Source organism: Pimephales promelas, chromosome 15 (genome assembly GCF_988280905.1).
Source record: "Pimephales promelas chromosome 15, fPimPro1.hap1.1, whole genome shotgun sequence".
Classification (NCBI taxonomy): Eukaryota; Metazoa; Chordata; class Actinopteri; order Cypriniformes; family Leuciscidae; genus Pimephales; species Pimephales promelas.
In genome coordinates, this window is record NC_142783.1 from 19,036,453 (window position 1) to 19,050,872 (window position 14,420).

The 14,420-nt window shown below is 37.7% G+C and overlaps 1 protein-coding gene across 1 annotated transcript; it reads right to left on the reverse strand.

The window, feature by feature from the left end:
- Window positions 1-51: 51 nt before the first annotated feature.
- add3b (adducin 3 (gamma) b) lies at window positions 52-12,688 on the reverse strand. Its single transcript, XM_039670478.2, has 14 exons — window positions 12,426-12,688; window positions 10,381-10,516; window positions 10,077-10,228; window positions 8,806-8,886; window positions 8,500-8,649; window positions 7,495-7,638; window positions 7,144-7,242; window positions 6,330-6,500; window positions 5,917-6,177; window positions 5,135-5,251; window positions 4,944-5,033; window positions 2,757-2,874; window positions 2,060-2,164; window positions 52-1,891 (listed from the first exon to the last, which is right to left on the reverse strand). Exons 1-14 carry the CDS (start codon window positions 12,645-12,647, stop codon window positions 1,560-1,562), a joined length of 2,178 nt encoding a protein of 725 aa, XP_039526412.1. The 5' UTR covers window positions 12,648-12,688; the 3' UTR covers window positions 52-1,559.
- Between the last annotated feature and the right edge of the window lie 1,732 nt (window positions 12,689-14,420).

A 14,420-nucleotide genomic window follows, 5' to 3' on the forward strand; every position in this document is an offset into this window, starting at 1 on the left:
AAGTTTTCCAAATGACAGGTTAGATCTGTGTTATAAAGAAAATAATTCATATTAAATTGCAGCACACTTTTATTTCACAGCGTTTACATTAGATTTACACGCGACACTGCAAATTACAAAAGCAGTATTTGACCATGGTAGACAAATACCTTGGTGAGCACAAGAATACATCACTATTAACAAATGGAGCATAAGATTTTGGTTAAAAACTGTGTTTTTTTTATAGTATAGTGATGATAGCTTAATATGTTCAACATAGTGAGTATAACATCATTTTTATATAATCAATCAATAAAACTAGAAGAATAATAATGTTATCAACCACATCTCTCCATTTATAAAACCAGCAAATCAAAAAAGCTTCATATCACACTAAATAGCCAGCTTCCCATTTCTTAACCCTTGTGCTGCATTAGATTTTTAACACCGTTGAGTGCATTAAGGACCAAAAATGGCCACATATTAAACGTTGCCTAAAATATTATATATTATTATTATTTTCCACTTTTACCAAGTTAAATCTTTTAACCAGCATCAGTCAATTTCAGGATTTTAACCCTTTAATTACCAGTTTTGTTGGCGAAACCATCGATTTGTATAAGAGGAAAAAACACAAAAATTCAATTATTTTCAATAAACTAAATGCAAAGAGAAAACTTTAGATTTGGATTATCACAGTCCCACTTTGCAAAAAATCCCACTTAGCGCGTTAGAGACCAAAAATGGCCACCTATTAAACATTGCCTATTGCCTAAAATAAGGTGCATTTCCACCCATAGGGAATAAATATGTAGTGACGTCATCTGGTGGAATACACTATATAATGCAAATATAATGCTTTTGCTTCAAAATGAAAGGATGTTTGTGCAAAAATCATGTTTCATGTATTACTGACAGCCTCAGATTTAAACAACGTTTTAATGGGTTTCAATGGGCCATTTTTGGTCTTTATGGTGCTGAGTGTTACTATTTGATCTACACAGTGTGTGTTATACATATTTTGCAAAATGGGATCACATTTTTTACATGTATCCAATTCGAATTTCATACCATTTGCATTAAAACAGCCAAAATGGTCAAAGAAATTAAACTGCAAAAGACCAAAAATGTCCCTAATGCAGCATAAGGGTTAATATTCCTAATATGTAGGAATCTAATTGCAGTCTCATACAATTCACTGTCACCTGATTATATCAGCACAAAACATCAATTCATCTACAAACAAAATGCAGAGCCATCAAAATGTTTCTTATAATTTTCAAATTCAGCATTTAGAGTTGCAGATGAGAACTAGTATTTCTATTTTGTGTATAAGTGTGGTTTATGTACAGTTTATAAAAGTGTAGGTTGACATTCTTCGGCTATGTAGACTTATTATTATGTTATTATTATGGCTTATGGCTGTAAGAAAAGAATTCTGTTTCATAACAATACATAAAAGTCATTGCTTTAACGCTAATATTCATATCTTTGCTAGTCATCACATTTATCATTGGACCCTTCTGAAACTACATTACCCACTAGACCTTGCACAGCATGTGTCTAAGAGACTTGTTAACTCAGTCCTTTTTGCATTCCTTTTTTTCCTCTATCTCCTTTTCTTGCTCATTTTTTTTCTCCTTCTCTTTCTCTTTTCCTTTCTCCTTTTCTCTTCTTTCTTTCTTTTTCGTCATTCGCAGGAAAGAAGGAGTACGAAATTTCTTTTGCTTCTTTTTTGGTGACTTAGGCTGATTATCAGAATAGCTGGTGACCGAAATATTGTTGGCGACAGTGGTAGTTATGGAGACCTGCATCTCTTTAGTGATACTTAGCTCCGTGACCTGAAGAGTGAGGTCATCATCCTGCGTCGGGTCATCGCCGTCACTGCTCTGCAGTAGAGCTGAGAGACAGTCTGAGAATAAAAGGAAGAGACTTTTCAGCATGAGGTCATCCAGCTGGAAACCATAAAACAGCAACTAATTTGGTTATCAAATATGGTAACCAGCGTGATAATATGCTCATACAATTCCAGCCAAGAGTTTATACAAGACTACAAGAGATTATATGAGAAAATCTTGACCTCTTTCGGGGCTCATGAGAGGTGAGATCGACAGGGACACTGTGGAGCCGTCATATGTGGTCATTTCTCCGTCCGTGAACTCCTCATCAGCCTCTGACTGAAGAGCTTATGTCAAGAAAACACATTTTAACAAACAAGGTTAAGCGATGCCTTACAATCTTGCTAAATAGAGTGAAATAAAAGCCTTTACTGTCATTTCTAATCCATTTAATGGTTCCATACTGAATAAAAGTATTAATTTCTTTCAAAACTCTGACTCCAAGCCTTTGAATGGTTGTGTCATTAGTGTCTTTGGGTGCTTCTCAATATCCCTCCTCGTCTCCTCGCTCCTCCATCCTATTACCCCGAAAATGATCGAGCTCAGCCATCTTGAAGGACATCTCAATTCTCTAATTGCACCGCAAAAAGCAGTGAGGAAGCTTCCAGAGGAGTCATGAGCGAGGATACACAGGTGGATCCTTTGCGGAAGAGTTTTACCGACTAAACGTGACGCAAATATCAATTCTCCTCCCCATTCACATCGGTCACAATAAGTTTCATTCGATTAACTTTCATTCGATTCCTCTGTCCTCCTTTCCTTTTCTTTGCACCCTTCCCTCGTATCGTGCAGAGGGTGGAGCTGAGACGTGAGGAAAGGAAACGAGGATGCACAAATAAGAATTGAGAAGCACCCTCTGTATGCATAGTGTGCTTGTACCTGATTGGCTGCTCTTATTCTCCACAGTTTGTGTGTATTCCTGTAGCTCTGCCTCTGATTGGTTGAAAGGGTTGGGTGGTAAAACAGCTGCCTGTTCCTCGTCCTCATAAATGAATGCCTGAAAATAATAATGGCAAAGGGATTGATTGACACTTTGTGCCTGTTATGTGATTTTCGTTTATGTTTTGCAAAGACACTGGTTTTGGACTTTATACTGACATCTATCTATGAAATCATGTTTCCACCTCAGAGAAAAATTAAAAAAAAAAAAAGAAAGAAAGAAAGAAAGAAAGAAAGAAAGAAAGAAAGAAAGAAAGAAAGAAAGAAAGAAAGAAAGAAAGAAAGAAAGAAAGAAAGAAAGAAAGAAACATTTTTTGTATACAAGGAAGGAAAGAAAAAAAAATGTTGGAATAAAAGGAAGGGATCAAAAACATCAAGAAAGATTGTTGGTGTACTGAAAAGAAAAAAATGAGAAAGGAAGAGAAAATTAAGGTTGTTGGCATGCTGAAAAAAAGAAAACGAAAAGGAAAAGAAAAAAGATTGTAAGTAAGTAAGGAATGAAGGACAGACATCCAACAGAAGCCCTACACACAGAATTCTGCAAAATGATACTAAAACTACAAAGGAAAACACCCAATAATGCGTGTAGGGCAGAATTAGGCCGATTCCCATTGATTATTAATATGCAAAAAAGATCCCTCAAATTCTGGATGCATCTAAAATCAAGTCCCACAGAATCGCTACATTTTAAAGCATTACAGACCCAAGAACTGAACCCCAAAAAGAGTCTTCTCAGTCAGCTGGTCCTGAGACTCGCTAACCCGACTAACCGTACTAACACTCACCAGTCTCAGACCAGCACTGCTCCTCACACACACATCAGAATAAACCAAATTACTAAACAGTCTAAAAATACATATCTGGAACATTGGGATCAGGAAACCAAAACACAAAGTAAACTACAATTCTATCGAAATCTGAAATCAAATTATGAAATGGAGGAATATCTCCAGAGTGTGAGAGACACAAAGCAGAGACAGATCCTGAGCAAGTACAGGCTGAGTGAACACAGTCTAGCCATCGAGACCGGCAGACACAGAAAGAGCTGGCTACCCCGAGAGCAAAGGGTGTGTGTTCAGTGTAGGACAGGAGAAATCGAGACAGAGACACACTTCCTCCTCCACTGCCACAAATACAGCTCGATCAGAGACCTCTACTTCAATAAACTTAATAAACTAATACAGAACTTTACAGCCATGACTGAAGTAGAGCAGATAAAGATAATACTAGGAGAGGGACAGACCGCAGCACTGACTGCCAGATACGTGTGTGCGTGCCACAGCCTGAGAGACAGTAGGTGAATGTGTGTGTGTGTGACCTCAGTGTGTTTCCCTAATGTCCACCACAGTGACCCTCAGTAATGTGTGTATGTGTGTATATATATGTTAAAACACTGTGGTATCAAACGTTCATAGAATTTATAATCTGTTACACTGTTATTTTTTTGCAATTAATTTAATTTGTACATTTCAATTTAAGTTGTTATAATACTTTGTTTTTATTGATGTCTTCACTATGCTATGTGTTACAAGCTTTGGCAATATTGTAATATGTACAGTCATGCCAATAAAGCAATTTGAATTGAATTGAATTGAATTGAAAGGAATGAAGGAAGGAAGGAGAGAGAGAGAGAGAGAGAGAGAGAGAGAGAGAGAGAGAGAGAGAGAGAGAGAGAGAGAGAGAGAGAGAGGGAGAGAAAGGAAGGAAATAAAGATTGTTGGTATGCTGGAAAGAAGAAAAAATAAGGAAGGAAGGATGGAAGGAAGAAAAGATTGTTGGTATGCTGGAAGGAAATAAAGATTGTTGGTATGCTGGGAGGGAGGGAGGAAGGAAGGAAGGAAGGAATGACAGAAAGCATTCTGAAGAAAAGAAGAACAAAGAAAGATAGTTGGTATAATGGAGGGAAGTAAAGTCACTTTGTGAGATAAAGTTGCAATTACAAGGAAAGAAAATACACAAACAATATCAAATCACATGACAAGGCAGCTTTTCTAGCCTGATGCTGTCATCTCATGAGTGTCATTTTAAACATACCTGTCAAAAGTACTATTACAGAAGAAAAGTTATTTAGTGCCCTTTCATAGGTTGTTTGTTCAGTATTTGTGTTAGTGTACAGTAGTTACGCACTGGTCCAGAAGGCTTGTCTATAACGATGTCTGCCAGCAGCTGAGACTTCGGTCCAGATGTCATCAGATCTACTCTGTTCTGCTCTCGAATCTAAACCACCACAAACAAAGCAGTGCTTTAGTGTAGTGAACACAATCTGTGGACACAGTCTGTTCAGTTTGTATTTTCTTTCTTTCTCAATTCTCACTCACTCTATTTCTTTTTTCCAGTACTTCGCTGGGGTTAGTATTAAGTGGGACAAACTGGTTGGGGTCCTCAATCCTAATTGGAGTGTCCTTGCAGCTACCTGAATCTTCTGACTTCATCCACTAAAAAGATAAAGAAAATAATGAATTTCATACATAAATATATATATATTATTTTTTCTTTCAAACTTTCTGATCTACAGAAGCTCATTTTCCCTTAGAACAATAAAAAAGAACAAATTAATTGCAAAGTTGTCACTATTTCTTGTTATTATTTCTTACTTTAAAATTGATCTCATAATAGACGTTAGTCAGACCAGACACCATATTGAATTTGTGTGGATGAAAACAAGGCAGTGAGGGATAGATTACAGTCTTTACTAAGGTATTCACTATATACATGTATTAGATCATATGATTTTCAAAACTCATAACTTTCAAAGCTGTTGGCGTTTTTGTCTACTGAAAGATTATTTGGGGATCAATTGGCAAAGTTGTTAAAGTACTGTACCAATCCATTAAACACACTTTACTTCTATGACTCACTGCCTCATTTTCATTCCAGTCAAAAATTAAATATGGCACCACCCTGAATAAGACCTGTTAATTTTTTTATTATTTGATGGAAACATGCTTCCATCCTGATCCATGATTAACCACATTAAAATATGACTCGTTATGTTTCTTAAGTGAATTTATGAATAGTTATAATGCATAACTGTATAAAATCAAATATTAGCATGTTGTGTTTGGGCATGTTTGTAAATTAGCATAATATACAAAGGTACCGTAGTTTTGGACCGGGGGCTGGAGGTCCCGTTGAAGGACTCCTCAGGTACATTGACCTTTAAGTAGCTGTTTGGAGAGTTGAGCCATCGTATCCTCTCTCTGTCCCGCTTCTGTGCCAGGATGTGCAATGGACTCTGTGGAAAGACATCCTTTTCCTCTAGTGCCACCCCTGTGACGGTTGCTGGGATCTCCACATCGTTATGATGTCGAGGTTTCTCTTTAACTATGGGATGGCGGTAAGTGTAACCGGTTCTATAACCCTGGAAATGCAGAAGGTGGCATGTTGGTAGGCACTATTGTTTTTGTTTTTTTTACTGTTAAATGTTTAATAATAGATGCTCCATGCCATCAAAAATACATCATTTAAACATTGCAAACACATCTGGTATAGATTAGCTCACAGGCCACTCACTAAGTTATCTAACATCCTCATAAGCGACTCAAATTCTGCCTCTCCAACCCTCCATCTGATCTGTCCGTCTGGCATTTGTCCACTGGGATTTTTCATAGGAGCTGTTTTCAGACTTGCTCTGTCTAGCACGCAAAGGTTATCAACGCCACCCGCACATAGCAGAGCGCTAACCTGAAGAGAAACAAAGGCAGAAAGACAGAGATGATGTTGAATGAAAGTCGAACCACTCAATTGGGCTGCATCCGAAATCGCATACTTCCCAACTACACAGTAGGTGAAAAACAAAAGTAGTACGTCTAAATTCACAGTACTCATAAAATGAGGCCACTGTTGAGGATTTGTGATTGACACTGCTAGGTCACATGATAATGAAAGCATGGCAAAAAGTAGTATGTCCGGATCACATTCAAGCTACACACACACACACACACACACACACACACACACATATATATATATATATATATATATATATATATATATATAACATACTTATTTAGCGATCGTGAAGTAATAACTTATTCAAAATAGTACCTACTCAAGCGAGTATGTGATTTCGGACGCAGCCTGTCTGTTGACATTAAGGTATTATTAAGGTATAAGAATTGAGCTGGAATTATCAACAACAACAAAAAAAGATTGGCAGTTTGATTTGTCAATCCATTCCATTTGCTGTGTACTTTGATCCAGTACATATATTCCTTTTCCATTTAGTATTCACTTCTTCAAAGTTTATTTTCATATTTGTTTATTAATCCACATATATGCACATTTCCTTTTGATTGTGTGTGTGTGTGTGTGTGTGTGTGTGTACCTGTATCTCACAGGCTTGGTGGGTGTGATACAGATAGTGAAAAGCTTCCTCTGTCGTCTCTCCAAATGCCATAAAACCTTGATTCCTCAGGACCAAAACCTAAAAACAAGCAGAATTATATCAGTTTTGCTAATCCAATGTAACACATTCCAGTTATAAATATTCTAACGGCTATACATGTAACATTAGCATTGACTAAACAAAAATGAACAAATATATAAAAAAGCATCTTTTAATGTACCAATGATTATAACCTTCTATTTTTCCCAGCTTCAGCTTTTCCATGCAGTACTATAGTGAATTACTAAGGGTTGTCATTGCCAACGAATGGTAGAATTCACAGACAGTCACCTTGGCAGTGGGACCCAGAGCTTTCTGAAGTTCCATCCTCTCCTGCTCGGCAGCTAAATCACCATGGTAGCTAAAATAAGACACCTCTCCCAGCAGCAAAGCTGCATGGGAAATGGGTAAGATGCCACATTTCATAGAAGAGACCTACAGGACACACAGAAAAGACATATAACAAGCAGAGTGAATAAGTGTCTGTGCCAGTGGTTTTTCAACCAAGATGCCAAGGCCCACAAGGGGAGAAGGGTATGTCTGAGTCCTGCAGTACTACAAACCAAGCTTCTACAACAAGTTACACCTCCCGCGAAGAAACGGGCATGAAAGCCATAAACTATATCTTTTGAAGTTTGTTTTTATGTTTTATGTATGAAATCTTAAAAGCTTTCGAATCTCATGAAGTATGAAATAACAGCAGGTAAAACATACATTATACTATCAAATTAATAAAGACTCATGGTAATAATAGCTAAAACCTATACCTCACCATAAAGCTACCCTTTCCATAAAATAAAAAAATTACTGTAGAGTTTCATAAAGCTTAAAAAGTGAGGAATGTGAAGTAGAAGATGAGCAGTAGTGATGACATCAGCAATTTCAGAGGGAGGGGCTCTGATGACATCCAAATAGCTGTTTCATTGTAGGGGGCATAACTTGACATAGGGTGCGTAATTAGTGGTCATTTTATAGTACTGCGGGACAGACAAACTTGCACTAGAGTGCATCAGCTGCAGGATGACTTTAATTAATATATTGCAGTACTTAATGCTTTTATTGCTTGTTTCTGCTCCTTTTTTGCCTGTATTTTGTTCCGGAGATTCTCTACTCTTTTCGAAGATGCATAATAATGCCTCCTATCATATAACAGTGAAAACATGGAAAGATGGAAAATTCTATCAAAGGCAGGGAAAGAGTTAACACACTTTTCGTTCGAATTACTTGCATTCAAACAAATGCGAATGTGGGAGATCTGAAAGGCAAACGTGTGCGTGTGTTTGCGTGTATACTCACTGCAGCTGTAGTTGGTGTGTATGTATGTATAACACATTTGGCATCTGGTCGGGCAGAATACACTGCAGAATGTGGTTTGAATCCCAAAACATCCACAGGTAGTGCAGTCGCTCCTTGATCAACCACCTCACCAATCAAATTCACCTTCACCTGTAAACAACACACGGTGCAAGAAACAGATGAATGTTATTCATTAGCTTCTTCCATATATGTTTTCCATATTTTATATACAATAGTGCAATTATGTTCAATTGCTAATGTACATGGTTCCCAACCAATGTTCAAAATGTGTGGGGGTGTATGTACCAGACTAGCTGCTGTGGCCTCGGAGAATGACAGTCCTCTAGGAAGAATAAGAATATGATCTTGCTCTTTGTTGATGCGCAACTGAAGAAGAAAATGACAGAGAAATTGTAAATGAGAGAGAGAGAACATTATAGTATATTCTGGTATCAAATGCGTAAATGCTCAAGGTAGTCCAAAGCCTTAAGATTAGACACAGAAAATGACAAGAACCTCAGATGCATTGGAAATCACCAATTCCAATTTGATTGGCTGCTTTTGTGCAATTGGATTGAGGGATTAGTAGCAAGTAAGCTAGTTATCTTAAACAACAAGCTCCACAGTTAAACAGCATGTAAAACACAGCACAGGTGGCCTTTTCCTTTTTAAGTGGGCGGCATTTGGCCGGAATAAGCTAAAATGAGGATCTGACTATGTTCAGACATCTGACTATCTAAACAGCAGTGTTGGGGAGTAGCTAACTGCTAAGTAGCGATACTACTAACTTAAGCACATTTTCATTAGCTTGACAGTTGCTCAGTTGCTTCTAAAACAGTTTAGCCTTTCCAGTAGCTAACTACCTTTTCCAGCACGTAGCGTGACCAAAAGCTACATTCTGTTTTCCGTTTTGATGAGCCTGCAATACATTCAAGCAGTGCAGGCTGTGCAGCTAATTCTAATTACATCCCAAGCTAAAATTGTGCATTACCACCACCTATTGTTTCTTTACAGTTCACTGAGAAGAAATCGTCTAATGATTATGTAAAAGACATACAGTTGTGAGTTGATTTTTCACATGAATCGACTAATAAAAGTTACACTATAGTATGTGATTCATGAATCGTGATTATCATTTTGACCATAATCGCGCAGCCCTACTAGTGACTACAGCTGTCTCAATTCACTCATTTGCTCTCACATGTGGCGTTCACTATGAAATTAATAGTGTTTGCGATGGCACATATCCATGATTGTGTAAAGCACAATAATCCATTTGATGCTTTGGTTGTTCGATGACTATAGCATCACGGTGACATGTCATGATAGAATAGAGGCAGAATGAACAATTTTTTGTCTATTTTTTCCACAATGGCAGCTATTCTCTTCTCTCTCTGCATTGTTATGACACTTAAGCCCTCTGAATCACTATGACAACCAATGTTGTCCGAACAAAAGGATCCAATTTTATAAAAGGATCCAATTTTTAAAATGACAAGGAGCACAGTCAGTCCTATCAGATTTGAAAAACAATTTGTGTGCGCTGAGGGTAGAAAAAAGTGAGTGGGAGTACTCACAGTTATATATGTATTGGGGAAGTGGGTGTGTCCATACAGGTCCAGAAGACGATACAAGCAGGCGAGTTTACAGCGGCCCTGTCTCTCAGCTTTAGAACAATTAAACCATTCCATACCACACAGATCATTCACCGGACTGATTGACCCTGCGCCTGAAAACACACAGCGACACAACAGAAATAAATATCTGGTGATATCTGTGCTTTCAGAATTATATGCCTGCCATCTGTTTACCATGACAACAAATAATCTTCAATGGGAAAGTATAAAGTGTAAATAAAAGTGTTTATGTGTGTGCACTCACTGCTGGGACTGTACACTCCAGTGTTGCTGAGAGTGTTGTTGATGATGAGGTGTGCGATGTGACCAAGTAAACCACTGGAGTTACTGCCTTTGGAGCACTGCTCCTTTACCATACACTCCAACTCCTCCTTAAAGTCCTGCAACACACACATATACATTAACTAAAATGTAATAATAAAAATATTTGGTAATTTAAGCCACACTTAAGAATGTCATTGCATTAGATAACAAAATATCAAACCAATTGGTAATTTCCAACACTCGTTTTTCAAGAAAAACATATGCTAAAATTATAGATATGCTTTCCGTTTAATACATATTGACAGAGTGACTAAAATGACCAGTTGGAATGTAATTGCGAGAAATTCAAGAAAGTTAGTTCAGTCATGACAACTCTCGGAGTGTTTAGCATGGTCTGACAATGTTGAAATGTTGATAGATCTGAATAGATCTGCTATGCTGCTGATGTTGGTTATTGTTGCTGTTGCAGAGCAAGTATGAGACTTTCTACAACTAAAATATACACAACATGCTTGATGTGAGCAAGTACATGAATTACCCATAGCAGATCTATACAGGTGTAGGGTTTCTGAAAGCACACTGCATGCAACTGCTACAGAAACTACTGTGACCAGTATTTGAAGGGGTTGAGAAGCAAGCTCATTGGCTACTGAAACATCAGGAACCAGTCAGCTGTGCCCTATTGAGAATGATGTGATTAAGCAGATTAGGACCCATCAGTCTGCACCATCTAGAGTTTCATAACAGAACGTTGTATTTCTTAGATGTAGATCTAATAAAAGGTTTAGCATACATTGCTTGCAGATCTACTGAATATTTTATTCTAAACTACCAATCAAAAGTTTGGGCTCAAAAAGATTTTTTAGCAATCAAAATCAACCTTGATAATAGGAAGAAATGTTTCTTGAGCACCAAATCAGCATATAATTATATTATTTTTATTATTTAGATTATTATATTTCTGAAGATTTCATGTGACACTGAAGACTAGATTAATGGACTAAAATCACAGGAATAAATTACATTTTAAGATATACTGAGCTATTTCAAATTGCTATAATATTTCACAATATTAGTGTTTTTTTACTGTATTTTTGATCAAATGAATGCAGCCTTGATGAGCACGAGAGACTTAATATAAATCTTACCAAGCCTAAACTTTTGTATGGTATGTGTAACCAATAAAATTTAAAGTGTGGCTTAAGTGTGGAAATACTTTTCCTTAAATATAGGACATTTCTGATTTGTTCATAGCTTATTATTTCATGGTAATGAATAATCCCTGACAACAAAATAGGCTTTAAGAGAAAGTTCAGTAAACAGAAGGTCCAGTCATAAGTGCTTTTACTGTGAAATAGTTCAGGGAATTTGACAATGACATGTCCTGCGGTAAGACATGCTATACTTCATTTAAATCTATTTTAAACAGCATTTTATGTGTTTTTATAATTAGGTTGTAATGCATGACCTCATATACATTGAGAGACTGCATGGAATATCTGTACTTTTCAATTTAATAACCAATTATTTTGTCACAACACAGGACCATTAGTACAACTTAAAATTTACTAGTAAGGCAAAAAGATGATTAGCGTTATAAAAAAAAAAACAAAAAAAACATGCTTACTTGTTACAGGACAAAAAGATATAGGCCTTCACTTTATATAGGCTACCTTTAATCTTATAATCATGATGTTGCTTTTAAAACAATCTTGGACATACTTTTCTGTGTATTTAGGGCATTATCATCATGCAGTTTTGTTGATTATACCACTCCAACTGACTTGGAAATTAAAACTAGATAAAGCTACCACATAAGAGATGAGCTTCATCAAATTCACTCATTCCCAACATTTCTGATAATCTGTGCATGGTTACTAATGGCAACGGGTCTCCACTTGTTGGTTGGTTGTTATGCAATCAAACACAAGCGTGGGCTCCTTTTAAAATGCACAGGGAGGGAGAGAGAGACAGAGCATGCGAATTCTCACTTTGGTGCGAGTGTGTGTGGGAGTGACGTCTTACCGGACTATGCAGAATCTGTGTGACTCTCTTTCTCTGCTCCATCATGTTGAAGTCCTGCCTCAGGTCAGGTGACATAGCGCTGCTCCTCAGAACCTCTGGGGACTGGAGTTCTTCTGCGGTCTCGCTGTAGACCTTCTTCACATTTAGACTGGATGGGGGGCGGATGCGTAATCCGCCCTCTTCATCGCCCGCAATCATCTCACCACGCTCACCCTCGCTCATACATAAACACAACACAACCTTCTGCTTCAGAGAGAGAGGGAGAGAAAAAAAATAGAGGGGTAGGCTTTTTTTCTGATCCACTTGAAGCGGTGTTCACAATTGCTGCTTGAACACAAAAAGGCCAGGGCACTTTGGATTACAAATGAATTGTCTGTACACACACACATACAAATAAACATGAATTCACACAACATCTGCGTGTCTGCTCTCCAGCTGACATCCTATACAGGTCATGCATATCTGCACGCACCCCACAGAGAACAATTCACACCTTTAGTGCCTCCCACCCTCCCTCCCCTCGACCCTGATAGTACGATATCACCTCGCACCCCCACACAAGTTTTGCATCTGAATTTATATTATTTAATTTATATAAAATTGTACAATTTAACGTGTGTGTGTATAAACAAACTAAAATACCTCTACCCTCCCATATGTCAGGCAAAGTCTTTTTCGCAAAGAAAAATGTCTCCCTCATCACTGACGCGCGTCTCGCGACCGCAGCCTGAGCGCTTAAAGGCAATTAGCTGTCTCAAAACTTAGTGAGCTGCCTACATAGACAGTATTTATTGGAATCATATTTTACATAGCATTTTTCGGCGTCATAGGCGCACATATTTTTGGGCGGGCATCAGGGGCGCACGAATGTTTTATTTGCGTGTTCCGAATCAGTTTAACAGAAAACTGCGAACGAATTTAATGCTACGAAATGCTGTCTGTCGGCAGTTCACAAAGATTTGAGCTCACTAACATTGTGTAGTTGCTGCGTTATAGTATTTAAACATGAAATTTAACGGACACAATTTGACATTCATAAAGATAATATCGAGTTGTAAGATAACCAAGCTGCTGTTGTGTACATTATCAAACATTTGGGGTCTGTCCAAACCCAAACAAGCCCATTAGTAGATGTAAAGTATATAACGTTAGCTACTCACTTTTCTCGGTCTCAGCTTAGGTTTATTCCCAGAGCTGCAGCAGGAAACATAACTCTACAAATCAGTTCACTCGGGAAACCAAACAAAAGCACACCAGACGCATCCAAGTCTATTTTTCCCTCATGTCTCAGTTTCTTCTCTCAAGAACTGTGTTGCGGTCAGGGTCGCGAGCAGCAGCGAAAGCGCGAGCGCGTGTGGATGCGTGAGGAGTGCTTTGCGTGGGAACTTGGTGAAAGGATCACGTGACTAGTCCTGTCCACCCACGAATTCGCGCGCATTGGCAGGACCACCACAACCTTCTTGAGTCTTTCAAACACACAGAGGAGAGTTTATACAAACGTGAAGATAAGAGCCAGATGTTAGACATCAAACACACATTAATACAACCTTGCTGACGCTGGGATGTTTGGCAGCTTTATAGCATCTGTTCTCTTAAACATCTATAAATGACGAACATGTAGGCTGTGTTTCATATTCCCCATAAAAAGCCAATTATTTTTATATTGCACAAATAAAATAAAAAAAAATAATAATTCTAAAGCTTTTATTAAATGTTGACATCATCCAACTTTTGAATGATCTACACAGGTTTTTAAATACATCGCATAAAAAAGCACTAGGATTTTATCCCCAAACACACATTGTTCTGACACTATGGTTTAGCTCCAAACTCTCAGGTATGAGCACAAGAACTCCCAAAGATAAGGATAGAAAAGAAAACAAAGTGAAGTTGTAGTTTTTTATTTATATTTCTTACACTTTCAGCCTCACACATGTACACACCTTATATCACAAAACACTAAATCACAAAAACACAAAAATCTATGTCATAACT

Excerpts from the sequence above, each read along its gene's own strand:
- add3b (XM_039670478.2), bottom strand. The coding sequence starts at position 12,647 with ATGAGCGAGGGTGAGCGTGGTGAGATGATTGCGGGCGATGAAGAGGGC. Across the intron at positions 6,178-6,329 it reads TGAGGATGTTAGATAACTTA|GGTTATAGAACCGGTTACAC; the intron begins GTGAGTGGCCTG and ends CTGCATTTCCAG. Across the intron at positions 2,875-4,943 it reads TAGACAAGCCTTCTGGACCA|GCATTCATTTATGAGGACGA; the intron begins GTGCGTAACTAC and ends TATTATTTTCAG.